General features: G+C 40.4%; 1 protein-coding gene across 6 annotated transcripts in view; it reads left to right on the top strand.

Annotated features, from left to right (window-relative positions):
• Positions 1-13990, top strand: part of gab1 (GRB2-associated binding protein 1) — a 165936-nt gene that overhangs the window by 86092 nt on the left and 65854 nt on the right. For 5 of the 6 annotated variants that reach the window (XM_078405050.1, XM_078405068.1, XM_078405058.1 and 2 more), the window contains exon 2: positions 11098-11392. The exons of the other annotated variant lie outside the window; for it this stretch is intronic. In XM_078405050.1, the coding sequence (XP_078261176.1) occupies positions 11098-11392 (295 nt within the window). The remainder of the gene's footprint in view (positions 1-11097; positions 11393-13990) is intronic. 6 annotated transcript variants of the gene reach the window in all.

The raw sequence follows: 13990 nt of genomic DNA on the forward strand, positions 1-13990 counted from the left end.
CGGCAGGGTTCATACCTGGGAATAGTGTAATTCAAGCCACTATTAGAGTGGAACATGTGTTGTACTTTATGCAAGACATGGTTTTAAATATTTTCTTTGTCGCCTTTTTCGAATGTCTAGAAACAGCTCGACTTAGTTCCCAAAATGATGCAGGTATAATCTGCGTGAGGGAAATTTTAGCATTCCTATACAATCTTAGATTTTTTTTCTAATTTCAATAAGTAAGATTATGCTTCAGAAAAATGTGACAAACACATTTAATATGCTGAAGCCGCATTGGGTTGAGGGACTATATGGTGCAAGGATGTTTTTCCAGCATGTGGAACTTCCTGTGAGAAGACTTGTGGTCATAAATGCATTTTATCCTCCTGTAGTTGTTTACCCAGCAGGAAGAAGTGTGGAGTGGTCATGCTATAATTGCAGGCGTTGACGGCATAGCAGACCAGGTCAGATTATGGGCCTTGCTATGCAAGGAAGGCAAGAGATGCGATTCCCGTTTACTGATTATTTTACCTTCAGTCCCCACGAGGAATAATCCAGCTGCTTCCCTTTGGACGACTATTCATTGTACATTTTGTGCAGTGAGTGATCTGTTTATTGTTACATTCTAGACCTACTGCAAGTGAAAATGGATGTCCACTGAAAAATTCTCTAATATTCAGATTTGTTTTACTGAGTATTGATCAATATGTTGGTCAGAGTGAATATTTAAGAATCCACAGATAGCTAATTGTATATTTGACAAGTAAATTAAGACAGCTTCCATTGGGTATGTGATCTCAATGCTCTTATTTGTGCATGTATAATTAGCTTTTTAATGCTTATTTGGGAAAATGAGTCAGTGTGTCAGTTTGTATGTATGTTTACATTTTTATTTTTAGTATTTCATTGGTAATCTTCTGAAATAATTTGTGAATATGTTGAATTTAAACACCATGGTGATACCAGCGACATTTTATGAGAAAGGAAGCAATGATTGTGGAAAGCTCGAGGAAATTTGATAACTTTTCTTCCTGATCCAACAACAAGTAGCCCCAGCATCCAGCATTGTTTCAAGAGCCAGTAGCATCCATCCACTGAACAAATTTTAAAAAGACTCGAGAAGTGTCTGATAAATTTATGTTGGTGATAGATGATGACTGAAAATATTATTATGAATTGACGATAATTATAAAATAAAGAATCTACTTGTGAGTGAAATGTTTCCAATTGAAATTAGTCCTTAATCAGTAATTTCCATTCATCAGCACTGTCAGTATGGTGATGTTTGGTAGCTATTTAACAATACAACCACTCCTTGCTTTAAACTATGGTTTGCAGTTGCGATTTGTACAGATTTTTGACCAAATGTGGAATATTTAAAGTCACAGAGCTATAGAATACGGAAACAGGCTCTTTGGCCCAAGTCGTCCATGCCAACCAAATTGCCTAGCCAAGCTAGTTGTAGTTGTTTCTACCTGGCTCGTATTCCTCCAGACCTTTCTTATCCTTGTCGTTGTCCAAGTATCTTTTATATATTGTAATTATACCCACCTCTACCTCGTTCCATACAAGCTCTGTGTGTGGAAACCGTTGCCCCTCTGGTCTTTTTCCCCTTCTCACCTTAAACTTATGCCTTTTAATTTTAGACTCCCCTGGCCTGGGGAAAAGATTTTGTCTATTCACATTATCAATGCCCCCATGATTTTATAAACCTCTTTCAAGCCAACCTCCCTGAGGAAAATAGATCTAATACATCTTACAACACAAACTTTTCAAACCTGGTTACGTCCTCCTAAATCCTTTTTGCACCCTTTTCAGTTTAATGACATCCTTTCGTGAGCAGGCTGATGAGAACTGCACACAGTACTCCAAAAATGACTGTACGCATGCCTTGTACAGCTGTAACATGACGTCCCAACCCCTGTACTCAATATCCTGACCGATGAAGCCAAGCATGCCAAACACCACGTTCATCATCCTCTCGACCTACACAGCATTTTCATGGAAATGTGCACATGCACCCCAAGGATTCTTTATTCTGATACGTCCCAGGTCCCTACCACTTACTGTGCAAGTCATACCCTGGTTTGTCTTATCAAAATGCTTTTATTTGGATTAAACCCCATCTGCTATTCCTCGGCCCATTGACCCAATTGATCAAGGCCTTAGATAAACTTCTTCACTGTCCACCAATTTTTTTGTATCACCTGCAATCTTGCTTATCATGCCATCCACATTCACATCCAAGTTGTTAATATAAATAATGAACAACAGTGGACCCAACACTGATCACGTTACAGGCCTCCAGTCTATAAAATGACCCTCTGCCACCACTCTTTGCCAATTTTGTATCTCACTGGTTAGCTCGGCCTGGATCCCATGTAATCTAACCTTCCAGACTAGCCTACTATGCAGTACCTTGTCAAAGGCTTTCCAAAGACCATGTAGATAATGGCCACCGTCTTGCTCTCATGAATCTTCTTGAATCTTCTTCGAAAGAAAATTCAGTAAAATTGGTAAGACACTTTTTCCCACGCACAAAGCCATTCTGCCTATCTCTAATGGATTTTCACCCATCCAAATGTCACCCATATCACTCAGAATGCTCTCTGATCCTCTCTGCCCAGTAATGTTAGACTCACATCAAATCATGTGGTCCAACATCAATACAATATAATGCCAAGTTCTCTACCTTGTATATGTTTAATGACAAACTGATTGGACTTCTGTTAAAGGTTCTCCACAGCTACAATACAAATAATATACTAATTTTAGTATTCCATAGAATAATTCAGGATATAATATCAATTGTCCCGATATTGCCTTACAGCAGTTTCAAACAAATATTCTCAGTATATTAGCTACATAGAAACATAGAAAATAGATGCAGGAGGAGGCCATTTGGCCCTTCGAGCCAGCACCGCCATTCATTGTAATCATGGCTGATCCTCCACAATCAGTAACCTGTGCCTGCCTTCTCCCCATATCCCTTGATTCCACTAGCCCCTAGAGCTCTATCTAACTCTCTTTTAAATTCATCCAGTGAATTGGCCTTCACTGCCTTCTGTGGCAGAGAATTCCACAAATTCGCAACTCTGGGTGAAGAAGTTTCTTCTCACCTCAGTTTTAAATGACCTCCCCTTTATTCTTAATAACAGAGACTGTGGCCTCTGGTTCTGGACTCCCCCAACATTGGGAAGTTTTTCCTGCATCTAGCTTGTCCAGTCCTTTTATAATTTTATACGTCTCTATAAGATCCTCTCTCATCCTTCTAAACTCTAGTGAATACAAGCCCAGTCTTTCCAATCTTTCCTCATATGACAGTCCCGCCATCCCGGGGATTAACCTCATGAACCTACGCTGCACTATCTCAATAGCAAGGATGTCCTTCCTCAAATTAGGAGTCCAAAACTGCACACAATACCCCAGAAGTGGTCTCACCAGGGCCCTATATAACTGCAGAAGAACCTCTTTACTCCTATACTCAAATCCTCTCGTTATGAAGGTCAACATGCCATTAAGCCTGCTGTACTTGCACACTTACTTTCAGTGACTGGTGTACAAGGACACCCAGGTCTCGTTGCACTTCCCCTTTACCTAATCTGACACCATTGAGATAATAATCTCCCTCCTTGTTTTTGCCGCCAAAGTGGATAACCTCACATTTATCTATATTACACTGCATCTGCCATGCCCTTGCCCACTCACTCAACCTGTCCAAGTCACCCTGCAAACTCCTAACATCCTCTTCGCAGTTCACACTTCCACCCAGATTGGTGTCATCTGCAAACTTGCTAGTGTTACTTCTAATTCCATCATCCAAATCATTAATATATGTTGTAAATAGTTGCGGCCTCAGCACCAAGCCATGTAGCACTCCACTCACCACTGCCTGCCATTCTGAAAATGACCCGTTTATTCCTGCTCTTTGCTTCCTGTCTGCCAACCAATTCTCTGTCTATGTCAATACCCTACCCCCAATACCATGTGCTCTAATTTTGCTCACCAATCTCCCGTGTGAGACCTTATGAAAGGCTTTCTGAAAGTCTAGATACACTATATCCACTGGCTCTCCTTCATCCATTTTGCTTGTCACGTCCTCAAACAATTCCAGAAGATTAGTCAAGCTGGATTTCCCCTTCATAAATCCATGGTGACGTGGACCAATACTGCTATCCAAATGTGCTGTTATTACCTCTTTAATAATTGACTCCAGCATCTTCCCCACCACCGATGTCAGGCTAACTGGTCTATAATTCCCTGTTTTCTCTCTCACTCCTTTCTTGAAAAGTGGGATAACATTAGCTACCCTCCAATCCACAGGAACTGATCCTGAATCTATTGAACATTGAAGAATGATCACCTATGCATCCACGATTTATAGAGCCTGGGATGCAGACCATCAGGCCCTGGGGATTTATCAGCCTTCAGTCCCATCAGTCTACCCAATACTATTTCTCGCTTAATGCAGATTTCTTTCAGTTCCTTCAGCTCCCTAGATCCTCTGTCCTCTAGTACATCTGGGAGATTATTTGTGTCTTCCTTAGTTAAGACAGATCTGAAGTACCTGTTCAACTCTTCTGCCATTTCCTTGTTACCCATAATAATTTCACCCGTTTCTGCCTTCAAGGGACCTTGCATCAACGAAGTGGTGTGCCGTGTTATTGGGAATCCTTTCTAGAAGATACAATCATGAGCCTAAACTTAGTTAAGAATTGTATAGTGTCTATATGCTTACAGGAGTAGATATTCTGAGTTGGTCAGAATGGAGATTTGAGAATTGATTTGGAATTGTTCTTAAGACGTAATAAAAGTATTTTTAACAAACTTTCAGTTTCAAAAACGTTCTACTTTCCTCTTTATTTGGTCACATCATCTTAATATCCAATTGTGAACTCTGTAGGAATAATCGATTACTTGAGTAGCTATGCATGTGTCTAAGAAGCTGTCACAGAGCCTACAGGTGGACGTATGACTAACATTGAGTCAATGGAACTGTAAAACTGGCAGCTGCTTCTGCACACTAACATAGAATAAAGGACATGTCTAGTGCATCAGAATATATGTGCAGATGTGAAACTGCAGAGATTGCACTTTCATATCCGGGTAGATACAAAAAACAATAAGTTGACTAAATTCCTTTTCCTCTTTTCCTCCACTTCTCCCTTAGTCAGCTAATGTGTAGTTAGAAAAGTTCAATGGGTTCATTTGGCTTTTATTTATGAAAATTAGTGATTTTAAATTTGTTGACTTTTATTTCATTCATAAACCTGTCAACAGAGAACAAAGTTATGATTTGTTAAGTTCTGATGGGTTCAATAAAAGATACTTGTTCAAGTCTAGTTTCACTTGGAAAATCTCTTTAATTTAAAATTACAAGGGAAAGATTATGCTTTACCATTCCCCAATTTTCCTGCTTCTCCCAACTTCTTTCTCTCCCTTTCAAAGATAGATATTTGGCATATGGATTCATAAAAGTATATAGTTCCATTATATTTCAGATAGCTAGTTGGTGTCATAGATTCATACACAATGAAAACAGGCCCTTCAGCCCAACTTGCCTACGCCCATCGACATGCCCCAACCACACTAGTCCCAGCTCCCTGTGCTTGGCCCATATCCCTCTAAAATTGTTGTATCCGTGTACGTCCCAATGTACTTTAAACATTGATAGTACTTGCTTCAACTGCCACCTCCGGCAGCTTGTTTCATATACCATTTGTGTAAAAAAAGTTGTTCCTCATGTTCCTGTTAAATCTTTTACCCCCCCTCACCTTAAACCTATGCGCTTTGGTTTTTGATTCCCCTACTCTGGGTAAGACTCTGGACATTTACCCTATCCATTACGTTATACACCTCTACAAGTTCACCCCTCATGAGTGTGTGGATTTAGACAGTGCATGTTGGAAAGCTGTTCTTTTGCAGAGTCTGCCACAGCTCGGCCTGATTCTACTGAATCGGCATTTTAGACCTGGCAGTCAATACTGGGAACCCTGATTTTTTTTTTTCTCTGGCTTAATAGTGCCGAGGTTAATTGCGACTATACTATCTCAACAAAATAGCAATAGGGATGCTGATTATCTTTAACCAGAAATTAAATCTGGAACTTTGTCAGTTTCTTTATTTTGTGGAATAGGTAACTGAATATCTTGTTCATCAACAGTGTTAGTCACTACATTGACCACTATATACTTGTGACTATTTGGGAATCCGCATTTGGAATTTTATTTCTGAATAAATAAAAATGAGCATGATGTTGTGTTGCTGGCCATATTGCCTCGGTATTCACTTTCGCACAGGTGCAAGATGTGTACTTTAAACTTTGTATCTGTGGTAAAATAGTAAAGTTAAAGCAATGAATCATTTTTAATTAATGCTTCACTCAGTTGTTGATTGATGATACATGTTAAGTAAATGTGTGCACTTGAAGTACTTGTCTCTGAAATCTTTTAAGTGCATCCAAGTCTGCTTCTACCAAAATTAGTGCAAATGGTTAAAATACACAGAGAAAGCCATTGCTGTTAGAGAACATAAACTCAAGAGGAGTCTATTTAATCCTTAGAGCAAACTCTGACATTGAATCAGAAAATGGCTGGTCTGTAATCAGGCTTTGAGATTAATAGTCCTCAACCCTCCTTATCCTCCCTCCTTCCACCCTCCCTCCCTCCTCCCCCCCCCCCCCCTCCCTCCCTTGATTTAAACTTTAAAATGTGAATAACTTTAAAAATATAACACCGATTTCAATGAAACTTCTTCCATTAGCACCAAGGGACGACGGTGAGTAAGGTGGGCCTAAAATTGTCGTGCCATCGTGTACCGTTTTGGCTGTAGTTCAGGAACAAACAAACAAACAAACGAGAGTTTTAGTATATAGATAACTTTGGCTAATAGTAAAATTATCAAAGATGACCGTGGAGATGGATTTCCCAGTCCATTGCTTTGAAGGGTCTCGACCTGAAATGTCATCTCTCCATTTCCTTCCATAAATGCTGCTGACCTGTTGAGTTCCTCCTGCACTCTTGTGCCCCCAGTAGTTCTTGATGTCTGTATAGTTCTTTAAATGTCTAACAATCATGAGGATGTGTGTTTGTTTTTGCCTCTCTATATGCATTGGCAATCATTAAGCACAGGTATTTAAATTATTTTGACCTTTGGTGTAGAGAAGCAACCTGAATAGAGAGGAGAGTTGTTAATGCCAAATAAACCAGTGTCTAAAATTTGCAATAGCCTTGACCTTGGGTAACTAAAACTATTAAATTTGTGCTCTGCTGCCTCCAATAGTTTTGTGTATTCAAGGCTGCAGTATTCAATGTCACTGCACCTAATTGTCCACATGGGGCCAATATGGGAAAAAGGAATGTAGTAAAGTAGGAAGAAATAGATGGCCATGGTGTATAAATTGTAGATAGACACAAAAAGCTGGAGTAACTCAGTGGGACAGGCAGCATCTCTGGAGAGAAAGAATGGGTGACATTTCGGGTCGAGACCCTTCTTCAGACTGGTTATAGGGAAAAGGGAAACGAGAAATATAGACGGTGATGTCGAGATAAACAACAATGAATGAAAGATATGCAAAAAAATAACGATGAACAGGCCATTGTAAGCTGTTTGTAGGGTGAAAATGAGAAGCTAGTGCGACTTGGGTGGGGGAGGGATAGAGAGAGAGAGAATGCCGGGGCTACCCGAAGTGAGAGAAATCAATATTGATACCACTGGGCTGTAAGCTGCATAAGCGAAATATCATTCCATGTACCCTACAAAGAGACAGGCATAGCTGGGGCCCATGAGGGTGCCCATAGCTACGCCTTGGAAGAAGTGGGAGGAGTTAAAGGAGACGTTGTTGAGTGTGAGGGTTCTGCGGTCGAGGAAGAGGACTTTAAGGCCTTCCTGGCGGGGGATGGAGGTGTTGAGTGACTGAACATCCACAGTAAAGATGAGGAAGTGGGGGGCTCAGAAAGCGGAAGTCATTAAAGAGACGAAGGACATGTGAGGTATCTTGGGCATAGGACAGGAGAGATTGGACCAGGGGCGATAGGATGGAGTCGAGGTACGTGGAAATCGTTTCTGTGGGACAGGAGCAGGCAAAAACAATGGGTCTGCCAGGGCAGTTGTGTTTGTGGATTTTGGGGAGAAGGTAAAAACGGGCTGTGCGAGGTTGGAGGCTGTGGAAGGCAGACAGCTAGAAGTGATGAAATCAGTAATGGTGTTTGAGATTAAGGCCTGGTGCTCATCTGTGGGATCATGTATAAATTGTAGTCTTTCGAGATCATGTTCCCATCGCATGTCCATTGTCACAGAGAATTGTTGTTAAGTACTTGTGCTTCATCTTTAACTGTGTAAAATTAATTTTGTAACAACATCTGATATTTTGCGACATAGAGGCAAAGTTATTGCATAATCATCTCGAGGCCTGGAAAGTGATCCAAGGCGTGAGTTAAATTGTCTCATGGCAGCTGACAATTTAAATTCAACAAATTAAAAATGGAGTAAAAACTGGTAATCATGCCCACGGAATTACTGAATTATCACAATATAAACGATACAGTTCACTAATGTCCGAGAGAGAACAAAGTTTGATGTCCTAAATTGACCTGACCTGTATGTGACTCCAGAACCACAACATTTTTAAACTCTGAAATGGCCTGGTAACCCACTGGGGCAGAATTTGAGATGAGCATGAAATGTTGCCCCAGCTGGCAACACCCGTATCGCCGTACTTCAATTGAAAATAATGTAATTATGAATTATTTTCTTATTAAAATCAGAATCTTCCCCACCTCCTGAAAGCATTGATTCCTGGTTGGGACATTTTAAACGTTGGCAGTGCCCTGAATCTTGTGCATGTTTGTCATTCACAAAACCTATCTGTTGACAACTGATGGCCTATTTACTTGCAGCTATTTTTATTTTAATTTTGATCTTGTGTGATGTTGCAGTTGGACATTTGACTGGTACCTGGCAATTGTAGTTTGATTAAAAAATAGGGCGGCACGGTGGCGCAGCGGTAGAGTTAATGCCTTACAACGCCAGTGACCCAGGTTCAGTCCTAAATGGGGGTGCTCTCTGTGTGGGGTTTGTACGTTCTACCCTTGACCTGCGTGGATTCTCTCCCGGTGCTCCGGTTTCTTCCCACACTTCAAAAACTTGCAGGTTTGTAGGTTAATTGGCTACAGTAAAATTGGAAATTGTCCCTGGTGTGTCGGATAGTGTTAATATGTGGGGATCTCTGGTCAGCACAGACATGGGCTGAAGGGCCTTTATTCACAAAATGCTGAAGTAACTCAGCAAGTCAGGCAGCATCTCGTGAGAGAAGGAATGGGTGACGTTTCGGGTCGAGACCCTTCTTCAGACTGAGGGGCCTGTTTCTGCCCTGTATCTCTAAACTAAACTAAACAAATCTAAGGAATACGCTAAATATTCCCCTTCCACCTCCCCCCCACCCCACCCCCTTGGTACCCTGGAAAAAACAAGCAGTTTGTGGTGGCGGCCATGTTTTCACATGCTGTTATCCCTTGGGAAGTCTGGGGAATTTAATACTCAGGCTCTTTGAGGAGAATGTGCTAAGCAAAACATCTGATATAATCACCTCTGAGATTTGTGATCTCTTGATATGTCTTGTGTCTGCAATTTGCCATATTCATGTTTGTGAAAATATTCATTTTTAGAAAAATGATAGCAAAATAGGCATTTAAAACTAATTGATGTGAGCTCTTCTCTTAATAAGTAACTTTACAGCTTGTTCATGTTGTAACAGTTGTTTGTAGTGCCTCATCAAACAACAAATCCCAAGGTCATTGTATCATAAAGTATATTATTAGTTATAAATTACAATTGCAAGAATGCAGATCCTTTTTAGTGCATTATAGGGCAGTAAAGGCCTGGGAAATGACGGGCTTCTTTCCTCAAGTTGAAATTGCGTTAGGTTCCAGATTCACTTTGCAATTCCATAATATTAGCTTTCACTGTTCATGATATATAAAGGAAGTGCTGTGCTTTTAAGGTGAGGACAAATATACCACCTCTTAGCGGATGTGAGAGACACTTAAGCATTTGTCAGGATTTGGTGCTCTGCCGGTATTTTAGTCAATATTTACTGCCTCAACCACCCCTACCAAAACAGACAATCTTTTTTAATCTTATCATGCTTGCTGGGCCTTGCGGTGCATAAAAAAGCCGTGATGTTTTTGAAAACAGTAATGCCATCTTTTTCTTTTAAGCAAAAAATAATAATTCATTGACTAATCTGACATAAATACACTAATTCGTTAATTCATTCAAGTTGTGTGGCATCAAAATTTGTGGTGCTAGTTAAATACAACTATTAAAAAAAATTCTGCTCCATCTTGTCTCAAATATACTGATATGGGGCTTTTGGAACAAGAGATAATAGTAACTTTGATTAGGGAAAGGAACATTGGTCTTGATATTTAGTCCAAATTACCAAACAAGGTGTGTAGGAAGGAACTGCAGATCCTAGTTTAAACCGAAGGCAGACACAAAAAGCTGGAGTAATTCAGCAGGGCAGGCAGCATCTCTGGAGAGAAGGAATGGGTGACCTTTCGGGTCTGAAGAAGGGTCTCGACCCGAAACGTCACCCATTCCTTCTCTCCAAAGATGCTACCTGTCCTGCTGAGTTACCCCAGCTTTTTGTGTCTATCTTACCAACCAAGGTCTCTAGTCCGTAAATCTACTTGGACATTTGAACTGCTACTGACTCTGTATGTATTCTTTCAGTTGGCACTCGGTTGTGTGTTTCAGGAAAAGGGAATCAAACAGGTGGTGGACACTTTTGGAGCAAATGGTGACAGCATTACTTGCATCACAAGCAAAAATTAGTCCCCTTAAGACCCTGCATTTGGTGTGGGTGTGGCAATTGTGCTTTTATTGCAGCCATAAAAATCATGAACCAGTTGAAAATATTCTTGCAAGCAAGATAAAGAAATGACCAAAGAAGATTTACGACCACAGTGTTAGTTTTATCCACCGCAACTTTTGTTTTCAGTTTTGAACAATCTGGATTTCATTAAAGCACGATATCACAGTGAGTGTATTAGTTCTGCTGTAAAAAATTGTAATGGTGCTGACACTTAAACAGACTTTTTCTCTTATTTTCAGGCATGGAAGAAGCGCTGGTTTATACTTCGAAGTGGCCGTCTGACAGGAGATCCGGATGTGTTGGAATACTACAAAAATGATCATGCAAAAAAACCGATCCGTGTCATTGACTTAAATCTTTGTGAGCAAGTGGATGCTGGGCTGTCTTTTAACAAGAAGGATCTTGAGAACAGTTACATTTTTGATATTAAAACCATCGACCGTGTCTTCTACCTGGTAGCAGACACTGAAGAAGAAATGAATAAGTGGGTCCGATGCATCTGTGACATCTGTGGGTTCAATCCTACTGATGAGGGTTAGTGCCTTATCTTTGTTTATTTTGGGTTGCGTTACTTTTCATGGCATACTTGTATCGCCCGCTCTGTAGAGGAAATGGGGAGATCACTTTGAGGCCAACATGTTTGTAAATTAAACAGCATCTGAAAAAATGGGGTGGGATAGTATTAAATCAAGTCACGATGTCCTCGTGCAAGAACACTGGATACAATAAGCCAGTAAGTAAGTGGTGGGCATATCAGGACACAATGCAGTTGAAAGAAGAAAACTGCAGTTTCTTTTGCTAGTAGCTCTATAACTTGACCACCCAAGGGGACCAGTGATATTAATGTCTTCTGAGATTTAAATGTTTGAAGCTGTTTGGCAGATGATCATTTCAGTCAAGAGAGTAAGAACATTTCACATTTAACATTTGAAGCTCGTGTTGAAGTCTCTCTCTAACATAGAACTTCTCTGCACAACAGAAGGGTTAGTTGCTATCTTTTACATTTATTTTGTATTTGATCAAATTGAACTGTTTATAAAAGCTTAGCTTTTTGTTCCTGCGAGTCATCACTGAAATATAAAGTTTGTGTCCGTGCTAATGGCTAGAAATTATGCCTTGCAACTCTAAGTAAAGATTATTAATAATGGTAAAAGCAGTGGCCCTGATACTGATTCTTGAGATCAGTCCAGTTGCATCAGCCCAAACAAATCTACCCTGTGATGTCAGTAATTTAGTCATTAAACCATATCTATGCCATCAATGTTCCTATTTTGCCATGTGTTACTAAGTATTATGCGACACATCAAAAAGCCTTCATGAAATCCATGTTCATCACATCAGCTGTAATACAATCATCAACTCTTCAAAAAAATCCCATCAATTTGGTTAAACACTATATGCCCTTTAGAAATTCATGGTGGTTTTCCTTAATGAATCCATTTGGCTGTAGATGAGTATTAATCCTAACCTGGATCAATGTTTCTAAAAGCTTTCCCACCACTGATGTCATACTAACTGACCTGGTGTGCTGGGTTTAACCTGCACCTTAGTTTGATTTCGTTTTGAAATATAGCGTGGAAACAAACCTTTTGGCCCATGGCGACCATTGTTCACCCACACACTAGTTCTGTGTTAATCCACCTTTGCATCCTGCACACTAGGGGCAGCCATTTAACATATAAACCTGCATGTCTTTTGGGTGTGGGAGGAAACCAGAGCACCCGGAGAAAACTCACGCAGTCACTGGGTGAACGTACAAACTCCACACAGACTGCACCCATAGTCGGGATCACCCGGGTTTCTGGCGCTCTAGTCCACTGTGCCGCCCATAAACAAGAAAATGGCAGGTGCATTCTCATCTCTTCTGTCACCGCCCTCACTTCATATTATCCCATGAGCATTGAAAAATTATGGTTAATGCTCTCACAATTTCCTATAATGCTTCCCTCTAAATACTTGGATACATCCTATCCAGTCCAGCTGTCATGTATACAGGCATGTGAATTTTCCGCATTTCCACAGATTTCCGTATTTTGTAAATCCATTTTCCTCGCTTTTTGCATGATTTCCGCGTTTTTCACTTTGCCAAAATCACGTTTACCAACGGAGAAATCGGATCAGAAAAAAAAGAAAAGAAACTGTGTAATGAACTCTCGGGTTCCGCTAGAGGTCGCTAGAAATCCCCCTGCCCTGGAAGTCTCCCCGAAAATGTGGCACCTAGGCTGGACAAGGCAGCCAATCTCGACCTCATCGGGACCTCCACGGCCGATCGGTGGGTTGAATTTGCAACCTGCGGCCGGGGCTCTGGAACTCCAGCCCAGCTGGAGCCAGCACATCTATCCCCATAGCCAACTTCCTTGGCCGGCTCGATAAACCAGCAAAGCTCTGGAACCAAGAGTGCCAGAAAATCAGTGGTGGAACTGTAATGAGTAAATATTAAATTTAAATGCAAGATTATATAACTAAATTAATTAAGACGGGGTTAAAATATAAAACACAGCAGGAAAGCCAATTACCACCTTTTTGGGCTGATTAGCAATTAATGTGCGAATTTACTTAAAAATGTTATTAATATACAGTGACATGTTCACATTATTTTGTAATGTCGTTTTTACTTTGAAATGCACTAAAAGAGGCTAGAAACTAGTAATTTTGTGTGTAAATTTCCCAATTTTTTGACCCCCGCTGTACGCCTCGCGCAAGTGATCGGCTCTTTTCCTCTTTTTTTTACCTCACTCACATGCATGTGTATACTTTGTTCAGCCACGTTTGACTTTACACTGCTGTCAATTTATAACTCATCAAGTATCTTGCAATGTTACTTTTAAAAGCACTTCTTCCCTGCTGAGCACATGTCGAAAGTACTCATTTAGTACCTTAACTATGCCCGCAGAATCCATGTGCAAGTTCCTATTTTTGTCCTGAATAGGCCCTACTCTTTCATGTGCTACTGTTTTGCCTTATATGCCTTTGATTCCCATTTTACGTTGGCAGCTAATCTTTCCACATCTGCTCTCAGTTCCTCCTATCATAATATTTGCTTACAGGCTGATTAGAAAATAATCAGAGAGGTTCTCATCAGTAATTACACCCCAGCAGTTATAATACTTGGCCTTTTTTTTGGCTTTATCT

The sequence above is a fragment of the Rhinoraja longicauda genome, chromosome 1 (assembly GCF_053455715.1).
Source record: "Rhinoraja longicauda isolate Sanriku21f chromosome 1, sRhiLon1.1, whole genome shotgun sequence".
NCBI classification, from domain to species: Eukaryota; Metazoa; Chordata; class Chondrichthyes; order Rajiformes; family Arhynchobatidae; genus Rhinoraja; species Rhinoraja longicauda.